The following is a 27500-nucleotide window of genomic DNA, read 5'->3' as shown; positions in this document are numbered from 1 at the left end:
CGTGCACAAGGCTTTCTTCTTCCTCTCACCCTTATTCTGCCCACCTCTCCAGTGCAACAGTTCACCAGTACTCTCAGTCATTCATCACTATTCTGCTCACCTCTCCAGTGCAAGAGTTCACCAGTACTCTCAATCACTATTCTGCTCACCTCTCTAATGCAATAGTTCACCAGTACTCTTAATCATTCGTCCCTTTCTCTGGTAAACTGGAACTCCATATACATACCTGCTTCTGTATTTTGATCTTCCTATGACATGAACTGATTTAAAAGAGAGAGGTTTCAAGACATTTATCCCAATTTTTTTTTTTTTTTTGGACTAACTTTCTCTCAGGCCTGCTCGGGGACTGGCATCTAAGTGGGATTTTTTATTTATTTATTTATTTATTTTATTTATTTATTTTTTCAGTCGATTTTCCGTAACTTGAACTCGTTTAATAGAAAGTTTTCAAGACATTTATCCCATTCTTTTGACTAACTCTCTCTCTCTCTCTCTCTCTCTCTCTCTCTCTCTCTCTCTCTCTCTCTCTCTCTCTCTCTCTCTCTCTCTCTCTCTCTCTCTCTCTCTCTCGGACCTGCTGGGGAACTGGCATCTAAGTGAAGTATTTTTTTTTTGTTTTGTGCAGTCGATTTTCTTACCCTTTAGTCGGATTTTCCCTTTTACATAAAAAAATAAATAAATAAGTAAATAAATTGAGAGTTACGTACGCAGGAGGACGCATGCAGCGACACGAGTAACAGCACGGCGCGGGAAGTCAGTCGGTCCTGCTGCCCTCTGATATTAAACACGTGTTGCGCCTAATTAACACACGGGACTGCAAGAGGTGATTTTTGCCCGTCACTCTCCATTTAATCAATATTGCCGTGATCTACTTACAATGTGCTCAGGTGGCTGGCTAGGAGGGAAGGTTGTCGGGGTGTTGGGCCAGCTGTGGTACGGTGGATGAGGAGGCGACGCAGCTGTGGTAGTGGCGGTGGTGGTGGTGGTGGTGTGGGTGGTGGCGTTGGCAGTGGTGGAGGTCCTGGTCGTGGCGGTGGATTTGGCGGCCCTCCCTCCACAGCTTTCTGACGGATTAACGACCCATAAAGACTCCATTGTGTGATTGAAATGGTGCCGCTGGGTTGGGTTGGGATGGAATGGGTTGGGGTCATCCTCCTGCCCTCCTTCCCTCTCTCAGATGCAGGTTCTCCTCCTCCTCCTCCTCCCACCCATCCGTCAGCTGCACCCTCCCCCCAACCAGCAGAGCGTTACAGTTTAGCCTCCATGTCCTCACCTGTCACCCTTTTCCCCACTTGTTCCGAACATTCCAGCTTCCTTATATCATCATTCCTTCCTTACTTTTCTCTCTCTTACTCCTACTCTCCTCTTTCATCACCATTACCACTTATTCTTGCTTTCATGCACTTCCCCCGCATCCCTGCCCATTCTCACTGTTATCCACTTCACGACTCCTTACCTCGTTCCTCACACGCCTCTCGCCGCCCATCCATCACTCCACGCTCGCACATTTGCCTCTATAAATACCTAAGGCAAGGGCGGCGCCTCTCGAACCATCAAGGCAGCGATGGACGTATGGGCAGGCATTGGTGAGCTCTGGACCCCGCCACCCCCTTCCTATGTGATGGACAGGTGGGCAGTGGGAGGTAAGGGTGTGTAAGTGGTGTAGTGGTGTGGGAGGGGCATTTGGTGGTGAGGGAAAGGATGGATGGGTGGTGTGGCACGGTGGTGGTGGTGGGCAGGGTTGTGTTGGTGGGCGGGGTGGGCGGTGTAGAGAGACGAGGGAGCGTTAAAGTTGCCTGAACCATTGGCGGGGCGGGCTGCCTGCCTCTCCGCCTTCCGTCTGACCTTGGTAACATCTTGATGTGGCTACTGATGTACGGGCTCTCTCTCTCTCTCTCTCTCTCTCTCTCTCTCTCTCTCTCTCTCTCTCTCTCTCTCTCTCTCTCTCTCTCTCTCTCTCTCTCTCTCTCTCTCTCTCTCAGGACGGGAATCGCCTCTTTCAGGTGCTCAGGATGAAATTACGGCGGATAAATATTGTACTGTTTACACATTGAGATTGAGAGAGAGAGAGAGAGAGAGAGAGAGAGAGAGAGAGAGAGAGAGAGAGAGACAGAGACAGAGACAGAGAGAGAGTAAAATTTGTTTGGGCAAGGCCAAACACACACACACACACACACACACACACACACACACACACACACACACACACACACACACACACACACACACACACACACTCAAAGTCGGTCACATCACGAAGCAGCAGCTGATGGTGTTATTGATCCTTCTTCTCCTCCTCTTCCTCCTCCTCCTCCTCCTCCTCCTCCTCCTCCTCCTCCTCCTCCTTCGTCGTCTTCGTCGTCGTCGTCGTCGTCGTCCTACATCGTCGTGGTTGGTGGGAGCTGGAAGAGGAACGTAAGGAGTCATGGAGAAGGAGGAGGAGGAGGAGGAGGAGGAGGAGGAGGAGGAGGAGGAGGAGGAGGAGGAGGAGGAGGAGGAGGAGGAGGAGGAGGAGGAGGAAAGTGAATGGAGTGAGAGGATAATGAGGGGATGGAGGGAAGGTGCAAGTTGTGGAGGAGTTGTGAAGTGCTCAAGAAAATGCGAGTGAGAAGAAAGAGAGAGAGAGAGAGAGAGAGAGAGAGAGAGAGAGAGAGAGAGAGAGAATGGAGGAGTGAAGTAAAACACAAATACACACACACAAACACACACACACACACACACACACACACACACACACACACACACACACACACACACACACACACACACACACACACACAAAGGGAGAGAAGGTTATTAGTAATTTAAATGAAAAGGAGTTTATGATGAATCTCTCTCTCTCTCTCTCTCTCTCTCTCTCTCTCTCTCTCTCTCTCTCTCTCTCTCTCTCTCTCTCTCTCTCTCTCTCTCTCTTCTTCTTCCTTCCTTCCTTCCTTCCTTCCTTCCTTCCTTCCTTCCTTTCTTTCTTTCTTTCTTTTTACCTTCCATTTGACCAGAAGCTTCGTCAGTAGCCTCGCCCACAACCTAAGCCTTGTGCACGTGACAAGCTGATATAGATATTACCTGCGTTATTTTTACCTGGCCTGCATGCCGGACCTAAATAACCCACCAGGAGGAGGAGGAGGAGGAGGAGGAGGAGGAGGAGGAGGAGGAGGAGGCTGGCACCACTGCGAGGCCGATGCAGGTGTGATGATGAGCGGGGGACGAATTACGAGAAAGAGGAGGAGGAAGAAAAAAAAAGACAGCAGCAGCAGTAGCAGTAGTAGTTGTAGTAGTAGTAGTAGTAGTAGGAGGAGGAGGAGGAGGAGGAGGAGGAGGAGGAGGAGGAGGAGGAGGAGGAGGAGGAGGAGGAGGAGGAGGGAAGAAGAAGAAGAAGAAGAAGGATATGAAAAAAAGACGGAGAAGCTGTAGTAATAAGTAGTAATAGTAGGAGAAGTAGGCAGGCAAAGGAAGAAAAGAGGAAAAACGGAGAAATCACATCATCAGCATTAGTAGTAATAGTAATAGTAGTAGTAGTAGTAGTAGTACTGAACAGCGCTTCCCATACATTCTTCAAGGGTGCTTACAGGCGCTATAGGCAGTAACAATAAAAAGAAGAAAAAAGTAGGAAGGAGAGGAGGAGTAGGAGAAGAAGAAGTAGGAGCAGGAGCAAGAGGAGAAAGAGAAGTGGTATGTTCATCGCTCCCTTGAAGGTGTGTGTGTGTGTGTGTGGCTCCCGTTATGCCGCGCAGCTGTGTGTGAGCCTGGTGTTGTGTGCCGCCGTGATCTGATCCTCCCATGTGCCGGCTGTCGATACCCCGTGAGCGATGGCACTGAGCTGGGCGGAAGGAAATCACTGAGGCGCTGCAGGCAAGGACGGGCGGGCGGGCTGACGGGTGGGTTGGATTGGTCTGCACTGGTGGGTGGGTGGGTGGGTGAGTAGGCGGGTGCATGGACTGGTGCGTGAGTGGGTGGGTGAGTACAGTTGGCAAGATGCAGTGGATGCCCAAAGTTCCGCGTCAGGGAAGAGCAAATCGTTAAGTTGTCGTAATTTTCCTCTCACTCTGATCTCAAACTCCGTGGCATCTTGTTAACTAGTTCAGGCACAGGTGACGACGACAGCTCTCGCCCGGGCCCAGGTTGTCGGTGGGGATCATTAACTTGTGATTTCTTGACTTCAGAGGAGGAGGAGGAGGAAGGGAGAGAGGTAGGAGTGTGTGTATGAGTTTACGTTCTGGATGATTGATGGCGATAATTATTACTAGTGATGGACGGTGAAATTTGCGTTCCGAGGCAGCGAGCGTCGTCTCCTAATCGGCGGTTCACTCGCTCTACCTTCCCGCCACCTGCCTGCCTGCTAATGAGGAGTCGGCAGCCGCTCATCCCTGAACCAATCATTCATGGGATTCCTCCGATCGTTACCTTGTTTAGCTTCCACCGGACTCTTTGTTACCTGCAGCGGTGGTGATGGTGGTGGTACTTTGGCCTCGCTTTCCCCTATTCACCTTTCACCTTTATCATGATTCTTTCACGTATATTCCCAGTTCATCACTTCCTTTCCCTCCGCCCCACGCTGCACCCCACCCCGCCCCGCCCCGCCCCGCCCCGCCCCGCCCCAGATGCTCTGCCAGGTGCTAGCGCAGTCGAACATACTTGGCACTCGTGACTCAGTATTTTGAGCGAGGTGGAGAGGCGTCTGTATCTGACATATTTACACGGGCGAGGGCTGATGTGAACCCCTTCCACTGCCGCCCACCATCACCGCCCTGTCACTTTCCTCCCTACCGCCCTCCCCCACCACCCATCACTTCCCCTTCCTCCCGCCTCGGCCCCCTCCCTCGTCGCAGCCGCCACCACTCCTCCAGTATTTACAAACAGGTAGAGATAATTACTAAAGCTTGTGTCTTATTTAATTATTTGCTTATCTTGTTTGGTTTGGATGTTTTTTAGTTTAATATCTAGTGTGTGTGTGTGTGTGTGTGTGTGTGTGTGTGTGTGTGTGTGTGTGTGTGTGTGTGTGTGTGTGTATCCAGAGTTTCCTTTTTATACATCCACAGACAGGCAATGAGGCGACGTTAGTTAGGGCAGGCCAGAAGAGAGAGAGAGAGAGTAGGTTCAGTTAAAGAAAGGGGTGCCAATGTGTGTGTGTGTGTGTGTGTGTGTGTGTGTGTGTGTGTGTGTGTGTGTGTGGGTGTAGAGGTAGTGGGTAGGCCGGGGTAGCTTTGGGGGAGACACGGAGGTTTGGTAAGGGCTGCCAGAAAAGAGAGGGAGAGACAGGGGAAGAGGCAGGCGGTGGCGGGGAGTTAGGAGGGATTGGTAATATGTTGGTCGAGGGGCGGCGGGCGGGGGGGGGTGGAGTGAGGCGTGGAGTGGGGTCATTGGGTTGAGAGGGAAGTTACAGTGTGTGTCGCCAATAACTTCCTGTAGGGATTGAGTGGGACCTTCGTGGAGGGTTGTGGAGAGTCCTGCTGTGTGTGTGTGTGTGTGTGTGTGTGTGTGTGTGTGTGTGTGTGTGTGTGTGTGTGTGAGAGAGAGGGAAGGTATTACAAGCTTTCAAATTTCATTCTCAGAGTTGTTTTGTTAATCAGGTCTATTTTCAAAGGCCACGTGGATGATTAGTCGTGTTTCCATTGTTGTGTTCCTTACCGGTGATGCACAGTTAGTATTGAACCGTCATTATAAACCACCCTCGGAAACCACAGTAACAATTCCAATACATATGAAGAGATACAAGTATAGAATGTTAACCACTGCAGTACCAGGACGTGTTTTTATTTTTAATTCTGGTTACTGTTTTAGCAATTCTATACACTTCAGAAACACATGTTGGGATTAGAATAGTAAAGACTGTCCATTAATCACTTGACCTCCCTAGACCCTTCCTAATGCAAATAAAATCGTCTAATCATACCCCAAAATCAAGGTAAAAATACGTCTCAGTTTTGGAGTTAAGTAATACACATTTTAGTACCATCCAAGAATCTGTACATTATCTTCCTGAACAGCGTGGTGTGTCTAAGGAGCAGTGTTTTTACTATGATCCTTCGACGATATGACCTTCAGTTTTTATTATTTTTTTTTTTCCTTTTTTTTCTCAGCCCTCAGCGTCCACCAGGAGACAGAAAGAACACACTTACAGGGGACGAAGAAGAGTTTGTCATGTTATCTTTTGCATCCCAACGACCCTATAGCGACCTTATTATTCCTCCTCCTTTGGGTTTCCTTCCAGTGTCACTCTGGGAAGTTGTGTGATACTGCCACGTCGTATCTCTCCTTCCCGTCCTCTCGCTCAGTAGCAAAAGAAACCCCCCCGCGTTCTCGGCATGGTTGGTTGGTGTTGGTGGTCCGGATAATGCTGAGCCGTTTTTGATAGTGTTGAATGGATTGGGTCCCTCTGTGTGTGTGTGTGTGTGTGTGTGTGTGTGGAACAAAACAGATCAAGGTGGTGATAACTTAGGACAAAAGACGCTTCGCACACACACACACACACACACACACACACACACACACACACACACACACACACACACACACACACACACACACACACACACACACGGACCTGAGGGCATAGGTATTCGGTGCCCTGTGTGTGTGTGTGTGTGTGTGTGTGTGTGTGTGTGTGTGTGTGTGTGTGTGTGTGTGTCCTTCCTCCCAGCGTATCCCTTCACGGTCGTTGCCTCCAGGCCTTCGCTGCCATGAATTTTACAGCACACCGTATTTCATAGTAAAGATTTTCCCTATATTGCAGAATAAAACTGGCACAATAGCCCTAACAAATAATGGTTGGCTTTATTCCCCTGTATTGATGGAGGCAGGGCCGGTGGGGTGGGTTGGGAGAACAGGAACAGGCAAGGGACAGCTGAGGATCTTGTGTGGGATTTTTCTGAGATTGCCACTGTATTTCTTAAGGTCCCAGTGCTTCGTCTGAGCTACACTTACATTGCACCTTCCCCTCATCCACTCGTTATCATCTCACTAGTGGAAGTTATGGGAGTTTTCAAGGGTGTTTTTATGATTCTGGTGATAGTTTGACAGAGTGCAGTGGAAGTTATCGGAGTTTTGAAAGGGGTTTAGGGGGGCGGCGGGTGTTCATTATTCTGGTGATAGTTTAAGAAGAATTCTGCACCGTAATGGGAAGATAAGGGAAGGGAAAATCGTGGTAATTTGACTAATCATCCATGTGGCCCTTGAAAAATTGTCGTAATAAGAGAGAGAGAGAGAGAGAGAGAGAGAGAGAGAGAGTTTAAGAATATGGACTTTGGAAATTATCAGTGTACATGCGAATACTTCATTTTTGGTGGGGAGTTTGTTATTTTTCTGTTTACCTACGTAGTCTATGTATCTCTTCCCTCCTTCCTTTTCTTTCCTTCCTTCCTTCCTTCCTTCCTTCCTTCCTTCCTTCCTTCCTTCCTTCTTCCTTCTTCCTTCCTTCCTTCCTTTTCCTTCTTTTTCTTCCTTCCTTCCCTTCCTTCCTTCCTTCCTTCCTTCCTTCCTTCCTTCCTTCCTTCCTCCTCCTCCCTCCTCCTCCCTCCCTCCCTCCTCCCTCCTCCCTCACACACACACACACACACACACACACACACACACACACACACACACACACACACACACGTTCTGTCAGCTCATCGTCCTCTCCGTACCCAAGACAAACTCCTGGTGGCTCCGGACTCCATATAAACGCGAGTACAAACTTCTTTCATAACCTTAACGTCACCACCAGAATACTCACCCTCCCCTCTTCTCCTCTACTCTGCACACCTGAGCCACACGCACACACTTATACACTTACACACACAACTCGCCGTCCTTTCCATCCCTCCATCTTCCCGGCGAAAACTTGCGCTGCTCACGAAGATTCACGGTGACACATCTTAATGCCCTGGGGAACTCGAGTCGTAAAGTAGGGTTAATGAGACCGCGGTAGGATAACATTTCGGTGCGTGCGTGTGTGTAGTGTTTGAGAGAGAGTGAGAGAGTGAGGTAGGTAAGTTAAGTAGGTAGATAGATAGGAAGGCAAGAAGGAAGGAAGGAAGGACAGGTATACATTTTGGGGTAGATTGGTTTCTTGAATGGGACTGCAGGGACTGGCGTGGAACATAACAAACAGGGAAGGTATTTGCAAGAAGCCATAAAGGAAATCTTCACATGGAAATTAGCACCTGTCTATAACATACGTACCTACACCTATCTGTCACAGGAACGATCTGCTCAGCTGGTGGAAGATGGAGATTGAGGGTTTTAATGTCGAATGTACTGATGAAGGAGGATCTTAACCCCTTTAATACCATGACGCGTTTCCATGTTAATTCTGCTTAGTATTTGGTGATTTTATACAGCTTCAGAAACTCGTGTAGGGGATTAAAATAGTCAAGAGCCGTCCTAATGTCAATAAAATGGTCTAATCGTTCACAAATTTCAAGGTAAAAATATGTCCCAGTATTGAAGGAGTCAATGTGTAGAGAGCTTATGTAGTGGGCAGTGGGCACTCTTACTGACTTACCAACGGTGTGTGTGGTGCCTCTCGTGCTGACACCTCGCGTTGGTCACCACAAATATCACACACACACACACACACACACACACACACACACACACACACACACACACACACACACACACACACACACACACACACACACACACGTTGGAGGTGGACATACAGACGGACGGACGGAGGGACAAATGGCGTCACATGCACTTGATATATTGCTGCACACTTTTTTTTTGGCAGATGCTTTGATTGCAGCAAGGGTGTGATTCAGCGGTAAGCCCTCCACGACGGCGTGCTACATTTGCTCCACGCCCCACACCCCACGCCTACGCCCCTGCCACACTAATACATACATCTTCGTCGTGGGTGGGACAGCTGCATTCGGGCACCTTCAGTTTTTTTTTTTTTTTTTTTCTGAGCTGTGATTTGTCTTTCAACTTTTCTTGCTTGAGTTTTTTCACCCAAAAATAAACTGAGGAATAGAGTTTTGAAGTTAGAGTTTCTTAGACTGTGTGTGTGTGTGTGTGTGTGTGTGTGTGTGTGTGTGTGTGTGTGTGTGTGTGTGTGTGTGTGTGTCTAGTGGCGTGGTGGCCCGTGCTGCGGCTGCTGGATCCTGTGCTGGTCTGGCCACGATGGCTTTGGATGGCGGCTGATTTTTATCTTTTCTTTTCGTGAAACTTTCTGTTCTTTCGCTCGACTAGGTGGCTCTTTTTTCACTCGGGCAGCCCCTCTCCACCGTTTCTGGTTCTTCCGCTCAGTTTAGTTTGAAAGCAAGAAAAACGTGATTGGCTCATCCCCTCCCCATGCTCCTTCAGGCCTATAGCTGACCCGCGCCCTCCCCCACCCAGCCTTTATCCACCCCACACATGCCCACACCCATGCATGGTCACTCTCCTCCCCATCAAAGGTTTTCCTCTCCCCACCTGATGCCGTGCCAGGCTGCCGCGTGACACACCGCCGCTAATTGCCGCTACTATAAACATGCCCTCAGCGAGCCCTCAGCGGCCTGTCGGGGTACTGTTTCCGGCCCCACGTGTATCCTAGGGAGTGAGGGTACGGCTAATTATAGTAGTAGCTGTAGTAGTAGTATAGGTTTTGTAAGCAAATGGTTAGTTCCATTCTGTACTCCGAACAGCCCTTATTCTCCATCACCCGGACACAGCTGCGCCACTCCTCGCCTCGCGGCCATGCGTGTTTTACTTATTGCTAATCCTGTGTACCATTTAGCGGCCCTGCCCGTGGTAGGGAGCCAGTGAGGGCGTGGCCTATTTACTCTGTGGAAACTATTGAGGAATGTGTTGGGCCAGCAAAGAGTGCACACCACACACTAAGTTGTTACAGATAATGATGAAGCGTGAGATTTGAGACCAGCGGGAGGATGCAAGGTTCTCAGGTTTTAAACAAGTGGATTTCCATAACACCACCGCTCTTATACCAGGACACGCGGACACCTCTTGAGTGTTGGTGGTGGTAATACGATTAGTTCATACCCTCTTGGTCCCACTCATGGCTGGTCTGGATGGAAGCAGCTCTGGCTTAATGTGACGGCTGGTGGTTGCTGCTGGCACACTGATCATTATAATTAGCCTTGGCAGATACCCATGTTATCAGCCAGGCTTACTCGGGGACTCCAGGGCGCCGTCAGCTTACATCTACCTACATGCACGTCCCTCGGTGGGCAGAGGTTCCTTGGCGGTGGTGCCCTGACTGTGACTTGCCGGGCCGGTTTGTGGGGTAAACGGGTTTGTAACTTTTTGTAGTTTTATTTTATTGGATTTTTTTGTTTTGTATTTTTTCGTAGAGTTTTCCTGGTTCTTCGTTAACACACACACACACACACACACACACACACACACACACACACACACACACACACACACACACACACACACACACCACCACCATGCCCTAGCCGGAGAGCACATCACCTCACGACCCTTCATGTTTCCAAGCCAGCGTGGTGAGCGTCAGGAGTGATTGATGAACATTCGGCCACACCGGAATGGCATACCAGCAGTGGTGGTGTTGATGGTGATGCTCCTCTTCAGCCCGCGGTGGCACGCTAGGTAACCCGACGGGCGACCTTGACTGTACAGCTGCAGGGTGGGCCGTGTTGGTTTTCATCGCCTGGCGGGGGAGTGACGGGGCGTAATGAGTTTCCTTGCGTGGTGACGGGCGGCGGCCTGATGCGCTGACACTTGAGCCTCTTCGGTGTTATCTTGCATGCTTTGTTTTACCAACTGCTAACTATGCACAACCACCACCACTACCACCATCACTTCCTCCACACCCTGCCATACGCATTCACGGGTGTTGCCTTTCCGTGATGTGGTAGGCGTGACACGGTAACGAGAGGGAGGCGTGGGCGTGGCTCCCTCTGCCCCTCATTTTCCAGAGAGGTGGGGATGTGGAGAGGGAGGGAGGACTGCCCTGCGTGATGGGTGTGGCCGGCTGTGGACATTAGGGTCGGCTATGGGGTGACGAAGGGGCGGGGGTGGCTATGCGGACTGGGATCAAGGAGTGAGAGGAGGTGATGGGTGGGGACAGCTGGGGATGGCTGGTAATAATGGGGAGAGTAGTGAAGGGATGGGCGGCTATGGGTGTGGGTGGAGGCAATGGGAGTGAAGGGTGCCTGCAGTGTGATGGGTTTGTTGGGATGAGGCTCCCTTCAGGGCTCCTCGTACAGAAAAAAGAAAAATGGTCTCCTCCACCTCCTCCTCCTCCTCCTCCTCCTCCTCCTCCTCCTCCTCCTCCTCCTCCTCCTCCTCCTCCTCCTCCTCCTCCTCCCCCACCACCGCGTCATTCCCTCGATGATCCAGTCCTTCCTGGCCCCTTCCCTTGTTTCCCCTCAAAGAGTGCGTGGCGCCCCGGGGACACGTACACAGCAGGGCGTGGTCCAGGCGGGGCAGAATAGGGTGTAGTTTGATTTTTTCCTTCCCGCCTACAACGGCAGGGTGGGTGTAGGCCAATAGGGTAGGTGGGGAGGCAGCGTGCCGGTGTGTGCTCAGCCCTGCGTGAGTGTTATGTTCCTGATAGCGTTCATTAGTCCATTTTATGTTATGAGTCGAGGTTAACCTGTAGGACAGGCGTCACTTTGGGGCCAAGCAGCCACCAGTAGTGTGTGTCCGCACGTGTGATCAGGACGCCTTGTTGCGACTCCTTCCTTGCCAAAAGAAACATCGTGTGCTAAATTGTTCAATGTAAGCCGACGCGTGTCAATCATTTTAAACGTATTTTTATACGACAGTTGTTGGCGAAGACGTCATATTTGTCAGGGGGTGAGTGCCGCTGAGAGGTGGTGCCTGTCCCGGCCGTCATGGCTGCCGTCGCTGCGGCTCTCACCTAATAAAAAACTCATTAGGTGATGAATGTTAAACTTGCTGACCGAGAGGCAATATTAATTTTAATGTGTCGTGAACGGCGCCTCTACTGAAGAGAGCCTCGGGGTGCCGCGCAAGTTACCCGGGAGGAGGAGGAGGAGAAGGAGGAAGAGGAAGAGGAAGAGGCGCCTGTGTCTAAATTGGAAATCGGCGTGTCGCCGCGTGCCTGTCACCAGCAAACCCCGAAGAGCTTCTATATTCGTCACTGGCGTCGATCAGCCCTTCCTTGTGACGCCGCCGAGTATTTCCTTCAGGCCAATCTCGTTAATTACTCCCTGAAGTGTTCACGGTGTAGTGGGCGACGCGGCCCCGGTCCGCCGCCATCTTCCGCAGACTGCAGTGTCGAAGAGTGCGTAGCAGCCGCCGCGGCAAGACCCTCGTGATCTTTTTTCCGTCTCGTTACGTAAATGGAGGCCGGCCAAGGGCTGATGTAAACAAAATGTCGGTTGGTGGGCGCTCCATAAAAAGAAAAAATGAGTCAAGTCGTAAAGATATTGTCACTTTAAGAGGTGAGCCGTGATTCTGCCCTGCTAGTGGAGACCGGAGGATGCGTGCGTGGGCGAGGCTGTTGTTGCCTTGAAGGCGGCGTGCAGCGTGAGACGGAATGGCGCCAAACACAACAACTCGTGGACCCTGAGCTGCTCACCGCCAGGAAGATTTGAGGCCAGACTTATTATGGGGATCGGAGATGACCACACCACCACACCGCTACCATACTGCACGATCCTCACCTGCTGGCCGTGGCGGGGAGAGACTGGGGAGGGATGGAGGGAAGGATTGAGAGCGGGAGATCGAGGAGTGTTTACGTAGGAGAGAAGAAAATCCTGGAAGAGGTATGTGTGGACCTCGCGCTGAGTGAAGAACAGATGAGGGGGCTTTGTTTGGGAAGGCCTGCACGAGCGGCAAGAATGACAACGAGCGATAGAGAGAGAGAGAGAGAGAGAGAGAGAGAGAGAGAGAGAGAGAGAGAGAGAGAGCAGGAGGGGGAATTGTGTCTCTCATTGGAAGCCTCGTTGATCAACAATGAATATTAATGTAGCTTTTGTTCAAGTCTTCGTCTCGAGCGGCTCACGTCGACGTCATCTTGTATGAGAGAGAGAGAGAGAGAGAGAGAGAGAGAGAGAGAGAGAGAGAGACTTGAAATTAGTGGAGCTTTTAGCGGCAATTTACATTTTGTTGATATTCAGAGTGACGTTACTAGGAGGAGGAGGAGGAGGAGGAGGAGTGAGCGAGTAGTGAAGGAGGAGGATAATGGCAGGAGGACAAACAGGCGGTGATTGGCTAGTTAAGCGTTGAGGGTGATTAAGTTGACCTTTATTGATCCACTCCCCTCACTCTCCCCCATTTATCTTCCTCTCATCCCTCACTTCCCTCCCCCCTCCTCATCACCTCTCTCTCCTTCCCGGTCCTCTGTTATCCCTCTCTCTCTGTCTCTCTCTCTTATTCTTCCTCATACTCACCCTACTTTTTTTTATTAACCACCTCCTCCTCCTCCTCCTCCTCCTCCTCCTCCTCCTCCTCCTCCTCCTCCTCCTCCTCCTCCTCCTCCTCCTCCTCCTCCTCCTCCATATCTCGTCCCGGTCCTCACTGGCGTCTTTCATCTCTCACTTTGCTCTCTCTCTCTCTCTCTCTCTCTCTCTCTCTCTCTCTCTCTCTCTCTCTCTCTCTCTCTCTCTCTCTCTCTCTCATTATCCTTCTCAGACCCATTATTTCCTCCACCCTTAGTTTCCTTCTCCACTCGTTACCCGTTCCCTTCCTCCTATTTTCCCGTCTTACTTTCTTTTCCCCTCACCTCACCTCTGCCATCCACAATAGGAAAGTCATGTCAGATTTCTCCTGAAAATGCTGTGACAAAGAGCCAGTCGTGGTAAGTGGTGGAGGTGGTGGTGGTGGTGGAAGTGGTGCAGGTGATGGGTCTGAGAAGATGGCTGTGGAGGAGGAGGAGGAGGAGGAGGAGGAGGAGGAGGAGGAGGAGGTCGTCCTGGTCCTGTATACAATTACTATCACTCCTAGTCTTCCGTATCTTCTCAAAGTGTTAAGGGATTGATAAATTAATTGACTGACTGGCCTGATTCACTAGCTAATTGATAGAGGGATAGATAGATAGATTTATTCAGTGATTTATTAACTATTCGCTTCGACGCGCGCGCGCACACACACACACACACACACACACACACACACACACACACACACACACACACACACACACACACACACACACTTGACTCAGAAACAACGAAAGAGACGAACACTCTCAAGAAGAAGAAGAAAAAGAAAACATCAACAACAACAACAAATACACATAACCATCAATAATTTATACCTCCCCTTATCAAACCTTCCCCAGTTCACCCACACGCACCCATCACCTGCATTTTACCACGTAGAGAGACAAGTCAAACAATCTACACGTCCATCAGAGCGAGGGTGACGGCTCTGCTATGGAAGGGGAAAGGTGAAATATTACGATCTTTGCTTAATACAATGTTTTCTCCTGCAGGTACGTGTGTGTGTGAGTCGGTGACGGGGAGGAGTGAGGTGTGCTCGTTTCGTGACAAGTAAGTACAAGAATTGGTGATGTCAGCGGAGCTTATACTGACAATGCTGAAGTGGTTATGGTGCTTCTGAATTTGCAGTAGGAAGTTGTTGGTGGAGAAGAGGAGGAGAAGGGGGAGGAGGTGAGGAAGACAGTAATGAAGGTAGTAAACAGGTGGAAGAAGACAATGGAGAAGTAGATTATGTGGAGGGAAAAAGAGGAGGTTGAGTAGGTAGACAGGGATAGGAGGTGGAGGGAGGAAGAGTAGAAAAGAAGACTAATAGTACGAAGAAAAGAAATAGTGAAGTAGGAAAGAAAAGAACAAAAGATGGTAAGATAAAATAATGAAGAAAAGGAGGAGGAAGAGGACTGAAATGGAGAAAAGAAGAAGGAGGAGGAAGAGGACAAAGAGAAGAGGATAAGGACAAGTAAGTGGAGGAGGAGAAAGACAAAGAGGAAGAGAAGAAGAAGGAGGAGGAGGAAGAAGAGGATAAGGACAAGTAGGAGGAAGAGGAGGAGAAGGAGGAGATGATAGAGTTAAGGTGCGGATCATGACAGAGGCGACACAAGCTGCCTGGGTTACAAGGATGATTCACACAAGGAGCGGCAGCAGCGGGGCCGAGGAGAGGAAGGGAGTGCGGCAGGACTTGGATAGATAGATGCTTGGTATACCAGGAAGGCGTGTTGGTAGTAGCTTGGTGAGTGGGTATAGATAGAAATATTAGCTGTAGCCTAGTGGTGAGAGAGATGGTGAGAGTGGTGAGAGAGATATGGTGATGAAGATACAAAAGGTGAAATGTGTGTTCGGGATTAGTGATGGGGAAGTGCTTGTTGTTGTTATTGTTTGTTTTTTGTTACATGAAGTAGATGTTGCTCTGCTGTTAGTCACCAAATCCTCATTAACCCTTTCAGTCCTGGAACGCATTTTTACCATGAGTTTTGTGTACGATTAGACGATTTTATTTACATTAAGACTGGTTTATGGAGGTCAGAAAATTACTGGCTAGAGTCCTCACTATTTTAATCTCCCACATGAGTTTCTGAAGCTGTATAAAATCACCAGACAGTAAGCAGAATGAATATAAAAACACGTCAGTAATAATCTATCTAAATGAAAAAGAAGAAAAAAAAATAGTGAAGTAGATACAGAAAACGATGAAAAAAAAAGGAAAAAAATGGATAACTTCGCCTGAGAAGACACGGATGCTAATACTGCTGAAACCGTAAAGGAGGGAGGAAGCAGCCATACCAAACGGAGACATAGCAAATATAGACACTCGTGGCTCTTAGCGGAGACGTGGCGTGGTATTTCTGGCGAGGGGCGATCACTGCACTGGATGATACACACAGAGAGAGAGAGAGAGAGAGAGAGAGAGAGAGAGAGAGAGAGAGAGAGAGAGAGAGAGAGACTAACCCCCAATTCCCTATTCCCTGTTCCCCTACTCTTTATCTTCCTTATTTCCCTTAATTTTCACGTGTGCGTCAGTGCCTGAAACCCTCTGGCACCCACGCCGCCCCCTTCCACGCTGCCTCGCTCCCTCCTTGCCTAATTAACACCTTGATTAGTGGGTCTATTGGGAGGGCGAAGATGTTGGCAGGGAGGAGGAGGAGGAGGAGGGGGTGATTGGAAGAGTTAGAGACAGGGTGGTGATCTGGAGGACGAGGAGGACGAAGAGGAAGAGGAAGAGGAGGAAGGGAAGTCTTCACAGAATGCGGCAGTTCCTTGGTACATCGTCCGCAGTCAAGTGAATGGTCTCTCTCTCTCTCTCTCTCTCTCTCTCTCTCTCTCTCTCTCTCTCTCTCTCTCTCTCTCTCTCTCTCTCGCTTTTATCCATTTTCCATTAGTTTTATTGAACTTTTATGTAACTCTCTCTCTCTCTCTCTCTCTCTCTCTCTCTCTCTCTCTCTCTCTCTCTCTCTCTCTCTCTCTGTGCTAATACTTCTCCCCTCACATCTCATTCCAATTACTTCTCTTCGTTTGCTTCACTTCCCTCTGCATTTCCTCTTCTCTTTCCCTTTACCGTCCCTCCTCCTCCTCCTCCTCCTCCTCCTCCTCCTCCTCCTCCTCCTCCTCCTCCTCCTCCTCCTTCTCCGTCCCCATTATATTTTCCCTCTTATTTCCCCTCACATCCCTCCTCCATTCATTTTTCCCGTGTGATCCTTGTGACTCTCCCTCAGCTCTCTCTCTCTCTCTCTCTCTCTCTCTCTCTCTCTCTCTCTCTCTCTCTCTCTCTCTCTCTCTCTCTCTCTCTCTCTCTCTCTCTCTCTCTCTCTCTCTCTTTTTACCTCCTGGACGTTCTTCAACTTCTCCTTTTCCTCTCATCGCTCCCCTCACTCAGGTTGGCTGTTTGTTCTCTCTCTCTCTCTCTCTCTCTCTCTCTCTCTCTCTCTCTCTCTCTCTCTCTCTCTCTCTCTCTCTCTCTCTCTCTCTCTCTCTCTCTCTCTCTCTCTCTCTCTCTCTCTCTCTCTCTCTCTCTCTCTCTCTCTCTCGTCTCTGAGTTCCTGTAGGACGGAGAAGAGAAGAGGAAGAGAAGGAGGAAGAGGAAGAGGAGGAGGAGGAAAAGAAGAAAGGAGAGGGTAAAAATAAAGGATTGGATAGGCCGTTCCAGCTGATGAATATATATAGTGCGCACAAGTTTGGAAGAGGCAATGGTTTCGGATCCTATCATACAGAGGAGTTGTGGTGTTCCTGTCTTTCCAAACCCTGCTATCTACCCCCTTCCTCTCCTCCTCATCTTCCCTCTCTTCCTCCCCTTCCCCCTTGAGATCTTTTCCGATACCTCCCTTAACGCTGCCTCTCCCCCTCCACCCTCCCCATCCTCCTCTCTCAGTCACCACCGCGGCCCTCTTCTCCCCTGTGGGTGTGGAGGAAGGGAAAATGTCGGGGCTAATAATCATACAAAACACGTTATGGGTCTGTGAAGGAAGGTATTACCATTTGAGGGTCTACTGAAGGTCTGCTGAAGGGTCTGTTGAGGGTCTGCTATAAGGAAGGAATGTTAGAAAGATGCAAGGAGTAATCATTAGGTGTCTGCACGTGGTAGCTGGTGCTTTCTATGTGACTTTCAACCTTTTCATCTGTCATCCTCATTCATAAAGTTGTCTAATCGCTTAAAGCTTCCTAATTACTCAGCACTTTCGACCTGATCACTGAGTCTTTCCCATTCTTCTGCTACTATTTCAGAACTCTTTTTTTTCTCTCCTATCTCTTTCAAATAATCTAATGTTACCAAGTTTGTACACGTTGCTTATTGCGTACCGTGACGACTGGTCCTTATGTCACTCGTCTTATATCAGCTTTACCATTTGAAGATCTCGATCAGGACAGTTTAAAAGCTTTCATCTCCTTTCGTAAGACTGAAGACTTGAAGCTGTTATTCTATTTCTATCACTGACCCTGAGGAATTTGTTTACGCGCGGTATATTAACACGCCAGCTCACCACTGCATTACCACTGCCGCAGCCCGCCTCTGTGTCCCTTGAGCGGTTCCCACCACCTCGCCGCGGCATGGCAAGGGAACAAAGATAACAGTGATGCCATGCCAGCTGTGGGCAGTGCACACCTACCCGCTGACTGACTCACTGAAGCTAAGCCGTGTTTGTACTAACTTGTCAGGAGTGCTAACATGTCTTTGATGTCCGCCGGGCGCCTGTGGCCTACAAATGGTGTCCAGGGTTATTGTATACACCGCAATCTTTGAGGATAAAGCAGCGTTAATGACGGTAAAAGGTACTGCACAGTCTTGTCGTGCGTTAGATTGATTTATTTTGCTTTAGCTTTTTATTTGATTATGATTATATATTCTTGTTTATTTGTTTAGTTATTTTTATATTTTTTGACCGCTTGATGCGTTGGGTAGATGTACATGTAAAGTCAGTTGTTTACAGTACTAACGCTGGTAATGTTACGGCTTGTGGATGTTTGGTGTGCTGCTCCTGTTACCTCCTTACTTCAATTTTGTGTTATAAAGACTTACTATCACCTCTTGTGTTTCTAGTTAACCTCCCGCCATCATTGGTTTTCCAGCTAACTGGGGTGGATGACGTGAGCTTTTAGTGATGTTTGTGGTGATTTTGATGACTATGGGTTATGGTGGTTCTTAGTGAAGGGCGTGGCTGCCTTGAATTGCCTTCCATATCTTCTCCAAAGCCTCCCAGTCACTGCCCAGCCATTTCCCCGGCATAGCAGGTATACTCGGAGCAGGGATGAATGTGTGAGTGGGTGTGGGCTGGGTTCCTCGAGGGCGTGTAGTGCCGTGGGTGCCAGGGTGCCTGGGTGAACCTCTGGATAGCCCGCAAAGAGGGAATCAATGCCCAAGCCGCGCCGCCCTCCGCCACGGCGACGGGGCGGCAGCTGCTGGGCGCCTGGCTGTCCTCTTTCCCTCCTATACTCCCTCATTTGTTTCCCCTCTTTCCTCCTCCTCTTCCTCTCCCTCCTCTCGTTCACAAGGGGCAGGGATAGCCGGTGCATTAATATATTATCCTTACTGAAGGTTGGTTGTCATGATGTTTCATTTCTTCGTGTGTGTGTGTGTGTGTGTGTGTGTGTGTGTGTGTGTGTGTGTGTGTGTGTGTGTGTGTGTGTGTGTGTTTTCCAGCCGGTGTAGGTCGGGCGGGACGGGATGAGAATGCTGGCTCCAAGACAGGCGCCACCCTGACGCCGCCAGCCTCCTCCTCCTCCTCCTCCTCCTCCTCCTCCTCCTCCTCCTCCTCCTCCTCCTCCTCCTCTCCTCCTCCTCCTCCTCCTCCTCCTCCTCCTCCTCCTCCTCCTCCTCCTCCTCCTCCTCCTCCTCCTCCTCCTCTCCTCCTCCTTCCTTTTTACGTTCTTGTTCCTCATGTCCTACAGTACATTTTCTTTATCTGCCACTCAGTTATCGTTAGTGGCGTGTGTGTGTGTGTGTGTGTGTGGCTATAATATGTTGGGTCACCAGCACTGCAAGAGGAAATAGCGCTTCCTTCGGGTGAGGAAGGGGCTTGGGATGCGGGAGTCCTGGTGATTGTGCTGAGGGAGTGCCGGGATCGGAGTCTGGGGGCGAGGCGGCACTTGGCTCCCCTGCCGCCACACACACGTACGCGTCGAGATGGGGCGGAGGGCAGAGACAGCGGTCACGGCTTTTAAAGGAACTATAATTGTAGAAAGTCAAGATGTGTCCTCGTGAGAACACGCACTCCCCCGCGCGCGGACACACACACACACACACACACACACACACACACACACACACACACACACACACACTGGTAACCCAGTTTGCTAGCGAGGTCGTGAGGTGAAGTCAAGACAGACAAGGAAGGAAGGAGAGTTTATCGTAATTTTGTGCAGACAGACTTAAAATATTTCAAATTACTTTCGGTGCGATGCATACAGTGGTGGTGAAGTGCAGCCGCGTGGCTCAGCGTGCTGTGGCTGCCTCATCTTTTCTAAAGCTTCCGGTTGGACCCCTTTATATAGGGAAAGAAAAGACGACCAAATTGGATCGAGCGGAGCCCCTCTCCTCCATTAGTCCTGGAGCAGCGGACCGGCGCCGGCGGCGGAGGAAGGGAGCCGTGACCCCTCCACACCGTCCTAACCCCTGGCCCGCTGCCCCGCCACCATAAAAAAGATGCAGCACTCCTTGCCCTGAGGCGATGTGTTCAAGTTGAACTTGAGCTATGACGTCAGGAATTATCGAGTATTAGCTTGGAGGCAATGAGGAGCCCCGCCTCAGGAAATGCGGACCCTCTAGGGCAGAAAGTGAGTGTGGAAGGCATCGTCCAGCGGAGCCTAAACATGGCCAGCAGCAGGTGTGGGACAGAAGAGTCATGGTCCCTGCTATAAGTTGATGCGTCACACTGCATTGTACATTTTGCTCCGTCATAAACCGGGACACTGCCTGAGTTGCACGCCCTCCATTTTCCTTGTTGTGGGAGCCCAAGCGGCTCTATTATTTAATTATTAGTGGCCAAGTTCAGTAAACATTGCAGGCGTGTTGCATATCACATGAGGTGCAAGCAGGCCTGTCACGGTGCTGTGAGCTGCCTTGTTTCGTTTGTTCTGCCACGTGTCACGCGGCACCCAGACAATGGCAGTAGGGGTTGTCACGCCATTGTTCACTAGCTTGTCATTGTTGACACTGGCGGAGGCTTCCCACCGGGAACCTAGAGGCATTGTTTCTAACGCAGCACCAGCACCACACCAGAGCCTTGCCAGGCCCTGTTGTGTGTTGCCTCATCTGCTGTGGCGTGGATGATGCTCGGAGTGCGTCGACCTTGTCAGCGGCGAGGCTGCAGCAGGCGTTGCCCGGCAGCCCCGCCCTCCCGTGTGCATCTGGCACCCAACAGCGGATCGCTAACGAGGAATGCAATGGGACGGGCAGCATTGGGGCGCACCTGTGGGGCACGAGTGCGTGACGGGGCGCGGCGGCTCATGGGGCTTCAGGTGAGAAGTTATTTGCTTTGAGACCCGTGAGGATCGTGTTGGCAGCGACCTGCTGGGGACCACAATAGCCAAGAATGTGTGTCCCACCATCGCCCGCGAGCTGCGTTTCTTAGCAACCTGACCGTGATGTAGGGAAGCGAGGCAGCTAATAGGGCAATGAGGGGGCGGTCAAGCGGCTGCCGAGAGCTGAGGCCATTTACTGGTTCTTGCCCCTTTGTCACCTGTGCCTGGCAGCCTTTGCCGCGGCCGTCACTCTCAGGTGCACCCGCTGTTACGTAGAGTTCAGCCTCAGTGTTGCACCAAACTTTCTTTTCAGGATTAACAATGTCTGTTTGGTTAGCAGCGCATGATGTAGCAACACACAGCTGTCTCTTATCGCAAAGCATGCAGTGCAGTAACACAACGCTTCTATGTATGTTTTTGTGCAGATAGTGTGGCGATGGTTGCCTCATATTAGTGGATAGTTTGGTGTCGTGTCGCTGCGGGCGGGCTGGCTGGCTGGTGGCTAGTGGGCTGGTGGGCTGGTTGAGTGGATAAGAGGCATCGCTGAGAAAACCACTAAGGCGTTGATATGTGTCGGGCTGGCGCTGTGGTGACCTCGAGGATGCAGCACAGCGAGGCCCTTGTGCTGCGTGGCGCGGGGATATTAATTGTGCTTGGCAAAGGAGTGACCGGGGCGGGGACGCGTGCCGGCGGGGTATTTATTGCTGCTGTTGCCTCTGTCTCCGGGTCACGCGGCCTCCGTTATGTACGAGGCGATTAATTACACCGGGGAATATTAAGGACGCTATCTGTGTGGCTGAATAACGGCCCGCTGTTCATTTAGGTGCTGATAACGCCCTTGTTTTTAGGCGCCCGGCTTCAGGAACGCGTCCCCCCCCTCCTCCTCTTGGCTGGCCACTGACAAGCTAGCTAACTGTCCGAGAGAGAGAGAGAGAGAGAGAGAGAGAGAGAGAGAGATTGTGGTGTATGTCGTGTTGATTTGTGTGTATTGTTATTGTGGTGGCGAGCGAGTGACTGGTGTGTATTGAAGTGGTGGTGGTGGTGGTGGTGGTGGTGGTGGTAAGTGGAGTGTGGTGAAGCTGTGCATGCTGGTGTGGAAGAATGGTGGAAGGTATGGAGAGATAAAGGAAGGGAGAAAAGACAAAAAAAAAAAAAAGAAAGTGTGTATGAGGATGTGGATGACGGCAGCTATGATGGTGGTTGATAGTGTTAAAAGATAAATGGTGGTGGAGCTACTGATAATAGTGAAGATAGTGGTGGTGGTGGTGGTGGTAGTAGAGAAAATGGTGGTGCCACATTCAACTTGACAGGGTCGGTGGGGGAGACTTGACAGGACCGCAGGAAAAGCCTTGACCAACATTTTTTTCTCTTGCGTTGCTATTGGTGGTGGTGAGAGGGAGAAGACTGGTGGTGACGGTGGTGATGGTGGTGAGGGGATGAGAAGTGATGAACTGCCTAAAAGAGGAGAGCGTGGAAGTGATGGTAATGGTGATGGTGATGATAATGGTGAAGAGAGGCTTAAGACTGCTGGAAGTATTGATGATGGTGACGGAAACTGAGCAAGGGTTAAGATGGTGATGGAAGAAATGGTGATAACAATGAAGAAGGAGTAGTAATGATGGTGATAACTCAATAAAATAACCACAGATTTAACTCAGTATGGGGAAGAAGTGATGTGATGACACGATACCTCATAACAACAACAAACAACACCAACAAAATAACGACAAGACAAACACACCCCAACACAACCATCATTATAGCACCAAAGCACCACCTTTACACCTTCACCACCTCACCAGCGACACGGATATAGAAACTTCCCTTCAGAGCACACGCACACGTCACAGGAACCGTCACTGGGATACAAGCAACAAGGGAGTCACTGGGAACACATCACATAAACATAAACACACTGCAAATTGAACACAGTAAAATGTAGATTGATTTGTGAAGTGCCTAGGTAGTATGTGAGCTTCAATTACTGCCTGCTTGCTTGCTTGCCTTGTGTGTGTCTGCTGTGTGTGCATGTGTGTCATGTGGCCTTACCCTTGCCAGCTCTCCCGCCGTCATTTCTGGTTAGGGAGGTGGAAGAGGTGGAGGTGGAGGCAGTCTGTGTGGATTTAGGAGGCTGTAAATAGTCGGCAGGTTCAAGTGGAGTGAAAATAACCACACTGACTCACCCACGCGCGTGCACACACACACACACACACACACACACACACACACACACACACACACACACACACACACACACACACACACACACACACACACACACGAGTCCTTGAGTGTTGTGGTATCAGTCGCACGCCGTCAGTTATCTTATCGCATCCGCTGTGCCGCCGTCCTTGATGCAGCCTGGTGGTGGCGGGGGGAGTTGGCGGCTGGCGTGAAGGCGAAGTGGCGGCCGCTCAGTCCAGCATACCACAGCACACCACAGCAGAGCACTCTTTCTTTATTTGTATTGGTGTGGGAAAGGGAGTTGTGTGTGTGTGGGGGAATGTGGGAGATATTGTATGTTGAATATATTGTTTTCTGTATTCTTTTCCTCCTCCTCCTCCTCCTCCTCCTCCTCCTCCTCCTCCTCCTCCTCCTCCTCCTCCTCCTCCTCCTCCTCCTCCTCCTCCTCCTCCAATCAGCTGTTTCACAATCGCTACACATACGCATTCTTCCTCTTTCTAGCTGTCGTATCGCCCTGTGTGTGTGTGTGTGTGTGTGTGTGTGTGTGTGTGTGTGTGTGTGTGTGTGTGTGTGTGTGTGTATGGAGCTCGTTGTTCACAGTTTTAAGTGTGTAATTGCGATGTCATGAGCTAAGTGTGTGAAAGAAGCGATGTATTCCTGTCGAGTTGTGGCTGCGGGAACATATACACACACATACAGACATTCTTACGTACAGACGGACATGTTGATAAGGTGATAACAATACTTATTTGTAATCCGCAACGAGAAGGAAAGGACAACAACATTATCTATCATGCATTACTACTACTACTACTACTACTACTACTACTACTACTACTACTACTACTACTACTACTACTACTACTACTTTAGCTTTACTTAACTTAACTTAACTAACTTAACTTAACTAAACTAAACTAAACTAAACTAAACTAAACTAAACTAAACTAAACTAAACTAAACTAAACTAAACTAAACTACTACTACTACTACTACTACTACTACTACTACTACTACTACTACCAGACGTGACATGGCATTAACCAGCATAGTGGCACAGGGACGGGGTTTGACAGACGTGCTTGGAGGCAGCCCAGCACTGAAGGTTATAGGAGGTTGGCTGACAAGGCGGCGGTGATGTGCGGTGGTGTGTGGGCGTGCATCACTTCTCTCTATGGCTCGGCAACAGGGTAACAGGCACAACTTACTGGGAGAGGGCGTTGTAGAAAGAAGAAGAGGAGGAGGTAGAAGTAGTGGAATAGTAGTAGTAGTAGTAGTAGTAGTAGTGGTAGTGGTAGTGGTAATTATTCAGTCAATCTGTTCCCTTCGTAACGTGTGTTTGTGCCAGCGTGCAATGCAGAGAGTCAATCAACAGGAGTAGCGGGAGCAGTGTAGTGTGAGGTAGCGAGGTGCATGAGCCTAGAGTGGTGCATATAATCTCTGGGGGTCAGTGGCTGGGCGATGAGGCAGGGTGAGGCGGGTGAGGGGTGGGGGAAGTGAAGGGGAGAGGAGACGAGGGGAGGGAAAGCACTGCAGCGTTCCCTGTCACCCCGAGGTAGTCATGAAGCGAGTGGTGAGGTGGGAATGGAGGCGCTTGTGTTACTGTGCATTTATGTGTAGGTTTGTTGCTTGAAAGTGTTGTCTTGCTTGATGTGAGTGTCTTGAGTTAGTGGCCTGTTCCCGTGGTCTGGATTGGAGTCACCTGGCCTGGATTTGTTTGTTACTTGCCTGTCTTTACCTTGTGGCGATACCTGTTTTGTTTGTGTGTTTATTTTATCTTGATTTTCAGCGTAAAGTTTTCACATCTTGCCTCACCATCTGCTTGTCTTGTAAAAAGCTCTCCACACCTTGGCTCAACAAATACTACGTGTCTTATATATTTTTTTTTCACACCTTACCCTAACATCTACCTGTCTTCTTGATCTTTTTATACCTTGCGTTCAACGTCTACCTGTCTTCTTAATCTTTTCACACCTCGCATTCAACATTGACCACTTCTGTTTAAAGTTTCACTCCTGACCTGCTAATCTTGTCACGCTTTTACCTGCATAATTAGTTGATATGACCACTTATTATCACGTGAATCCTCCATATTTTTACAACACTATGCCTTTCTATGAATAAACCACAAAACTATCAAACCACAACTGCCAACTCTTCGGTGCAGCAGTCAGTCAGACAAGGGAAAGTAAAGAAACTGATGCACGTGCTTGGTTGGTCAGGGCAATGATATTTTTTCTCATCTCATGCCTCTCATTCCTCTCGCCACAAGCAGTCTCAGTCCCTCCATGCCATACTCCCTGGGATCCCTTCCTCCTCCTCTAGCTCCTCCTCCTCCTCCTCCTCGATGCCGGTTTCTCAAGTGGATGGACAGTTTGTGAATCACCTCAGCCTCACGCCGCCGCTTAAAAATGACAGTGCGGCGCTATAGATACATCACTCCTCCTCGTGGTTTGAGAGGCGCCCTTGTCTGCCCCGCCACGCGTCCCCAAGCTTGGGAAACACTTACATATGCATACACATTCCTTTTTAGTGATATGCTGAAAGTTTCCCGGTTTTTTTTTTTTTTTTTTTTTTTTTTACTTTTTAGTAGAAGTAAGGTAAAAGTAGTTAAATTTGTGTTTGTTGGAAGGTTTTGTGGTGTTTTTTTTTCTTTATTCTTTCTTATTTAATTATTCTTTTCTTCTTTTGATTGTGTTTCTGTACACACACACACACACACACACACACACACACACACACACACACACACACACACACACACACACACACACACACACACTCTCTCTCTCTCTCTCTCTCTCTCTCTCTCTCTCTCTCTCTCTCTCTCTCTCTCTCTCTCTCTCTCTCTCTCTCTCATGATGATGATGATGGAGGGTCTTGGGCGTGGGCCTATCGCTGGCGGAAGGCTCTGGCGGGCCCTCCTCTCTTTATCCCTGTCACGTAGTGCGGCAGCAGGGGCGAGGTATTATGTAGCTCCCTGTGTAGAGGACTGCCACCGCTGCTACTGTTGATGGTAGGAGGGCAGTAGTGGTGGTCTTTTTGTTGTTGCTGCTGTGGTGATGGTAATGGTGATAGTAGAAGTAATAGTAGTAGTTGTAGTTTTTGTTGTTGTTGTCGTTGTCGTTGTCATGGTTGTTGCAGTAATGGTGCGGGCGTGGCTTCCATTTCACTATGCAGCTATTTTCCATCTCTGTTTTTAGTGTGGCGCAGAAAATCTTGCGCCAAATATGACACTGCCTTGACGAGAGAGAGAGAGAAAGAAAGAGAAAGAGAGAGAGAATGTGTGTTTTTCTTAGTCTGACCATACCCAAAGCGTGGAAGCCAAGAGGGTGTTGTGGTGACAGCGCGAGTCGTCATGAACGGGGCGAGCCACGTTGGCTGGGCGGGCGGCAGCGTGCCTAGGGGGATCTTGGCGCCAGTGGTTGTGTGGCGTCAACCGGGGAAGTGTGGTGGGTCAGTGTGTGGCGGACCATCATTCTGACTCCCACGTGGCTTCTGACGGCCTAGTGGAGCCCTCGGGTGAGCCTCGGGTGTCCTGGGTGTGTGGCTGGTGTTCTTGTGAGCGTGGCGGACCGTGGAGCCGTGTTGGGGTGTGGATTTAGCGGTGATGATGAGGTGGTGGGTTGGTGTCATGCCCTCTGCTGTCGGCGGCCGGCCCTGGCACCCACCCCGCTGATCAGGTTCGGGGCGGCAGCGTTCTCCTTCCGCTTCACCCACCAGATGACGCTGACAACCCGACAAGCCTTTAATTTGACAGTGCTGATAGGGAAGCTGTACAGCAAGCCTCGCGCCAGTGGTAATAGCCGCATTTCGCTGTGTTCCGGTGATTTGGTGCTCATGTCTGGCTGGTCGCGCGGTAATGTGTGCGTCCGTGCATGCCCTGCTGGTGTAAGGCTGTGGTGCGCCCTAGCTGTTACTTGTGGAGTGTTGTGCAGCAGGAGAGGTGAACGGGGTGGAGGTGGCCGGCTGGCGGTGTGTCGGGGCAAGGACAAGTCGGGTGGGTGGTGGTGGTGTGGGGTGTGTGGGAGGCGAGGTTGTTGTGAAGTACTTGGCTCCTGTTCCTCACAGTTGCCTCACCACCTGCTTCACCAGTGTGGACAGCATACTAGCATACTTTACCCTTTCAGTTGAGCTCACCACCGTCAGCTAGTGTAAGAACATCTATATGGCGCATGAAGGCACTACATTACAAGCCAGACACACGGCAAGGGGAGGCAGGGAGTGTTAAGGAAGCGTACCCACTCAACCAGGCAAGGAGCGAGGATGGATAGCACGAGTGAGGGAGCATCAAGATAAACATCGGGCGTGTTGAGGTTGTGTTCAAGCCGCCACCATCATGTTCTCTTCTCTTGAGTATCACACTTGTATGTTTGGAGGGCGTAGTGAGGCGCGGCGGAGGGCAGGGCGAGGGCGATGGCGAGGGCGAGGGCGAGGGCAAGGGCGGGGGCGGGAAACAGCAGGCTGGCACACGCCCAAAATGATCTTCTCGTGGCACCACTA

General features: G+C 50.1%; 1 protein-coding gene across 4 annotated transcripts in view; it reads left to right on the top strand.

Moving 5' to 3' along the window:
- The window catches only part of LOC123517782 (heterogeneous nuclear ribonucleoprotein K-like), a 172971-nt gene that overhangs the window by 41485 nt on the left and 103986 nt on the right, over positions 1–27500 (top strand). Inside the window, exon 1 of one of the 4 annotated variants that reach the window (XM_045278240.1) lies at positions 26381–26519. The exons of 1 other annotated variant lie outside the window; for it this stretch is intronic. Coding sequence is in view for 1 of the 3 variants with exons in the window: in XM_045278244.1 (XP_045134179.1) it covers positions 26721–26796 (76 nt within the window). In the remaining 2 variants the exon portion in view is untranslated. Of the gene's footprint in view, positions 1–26380; positions 26520–26705; positions 26797–27500 lie in introns of those variants that run through there. 2 more of the 4 variants (XM_045278243.1, XM_045278244.1) reach the window with 2 other exon arrangements.

This window comes from Portunus trituberculatus, chromosome 42 (assembly GCF_017591435.1).
Source record: "Portunus trituberculatus isolate SZX2019 chromosome 42, ASM1759143v1, whole genome shotgun sequence".
NCBI lineage: Eukaryota > Metazoa > Arthropoda > Malacostraca > Decapoda > Portunidae > Portunus > Portunus trituberculatus.
This window is presented reverse-complemented; position numbering and strand designations above follow the sequence as displayed.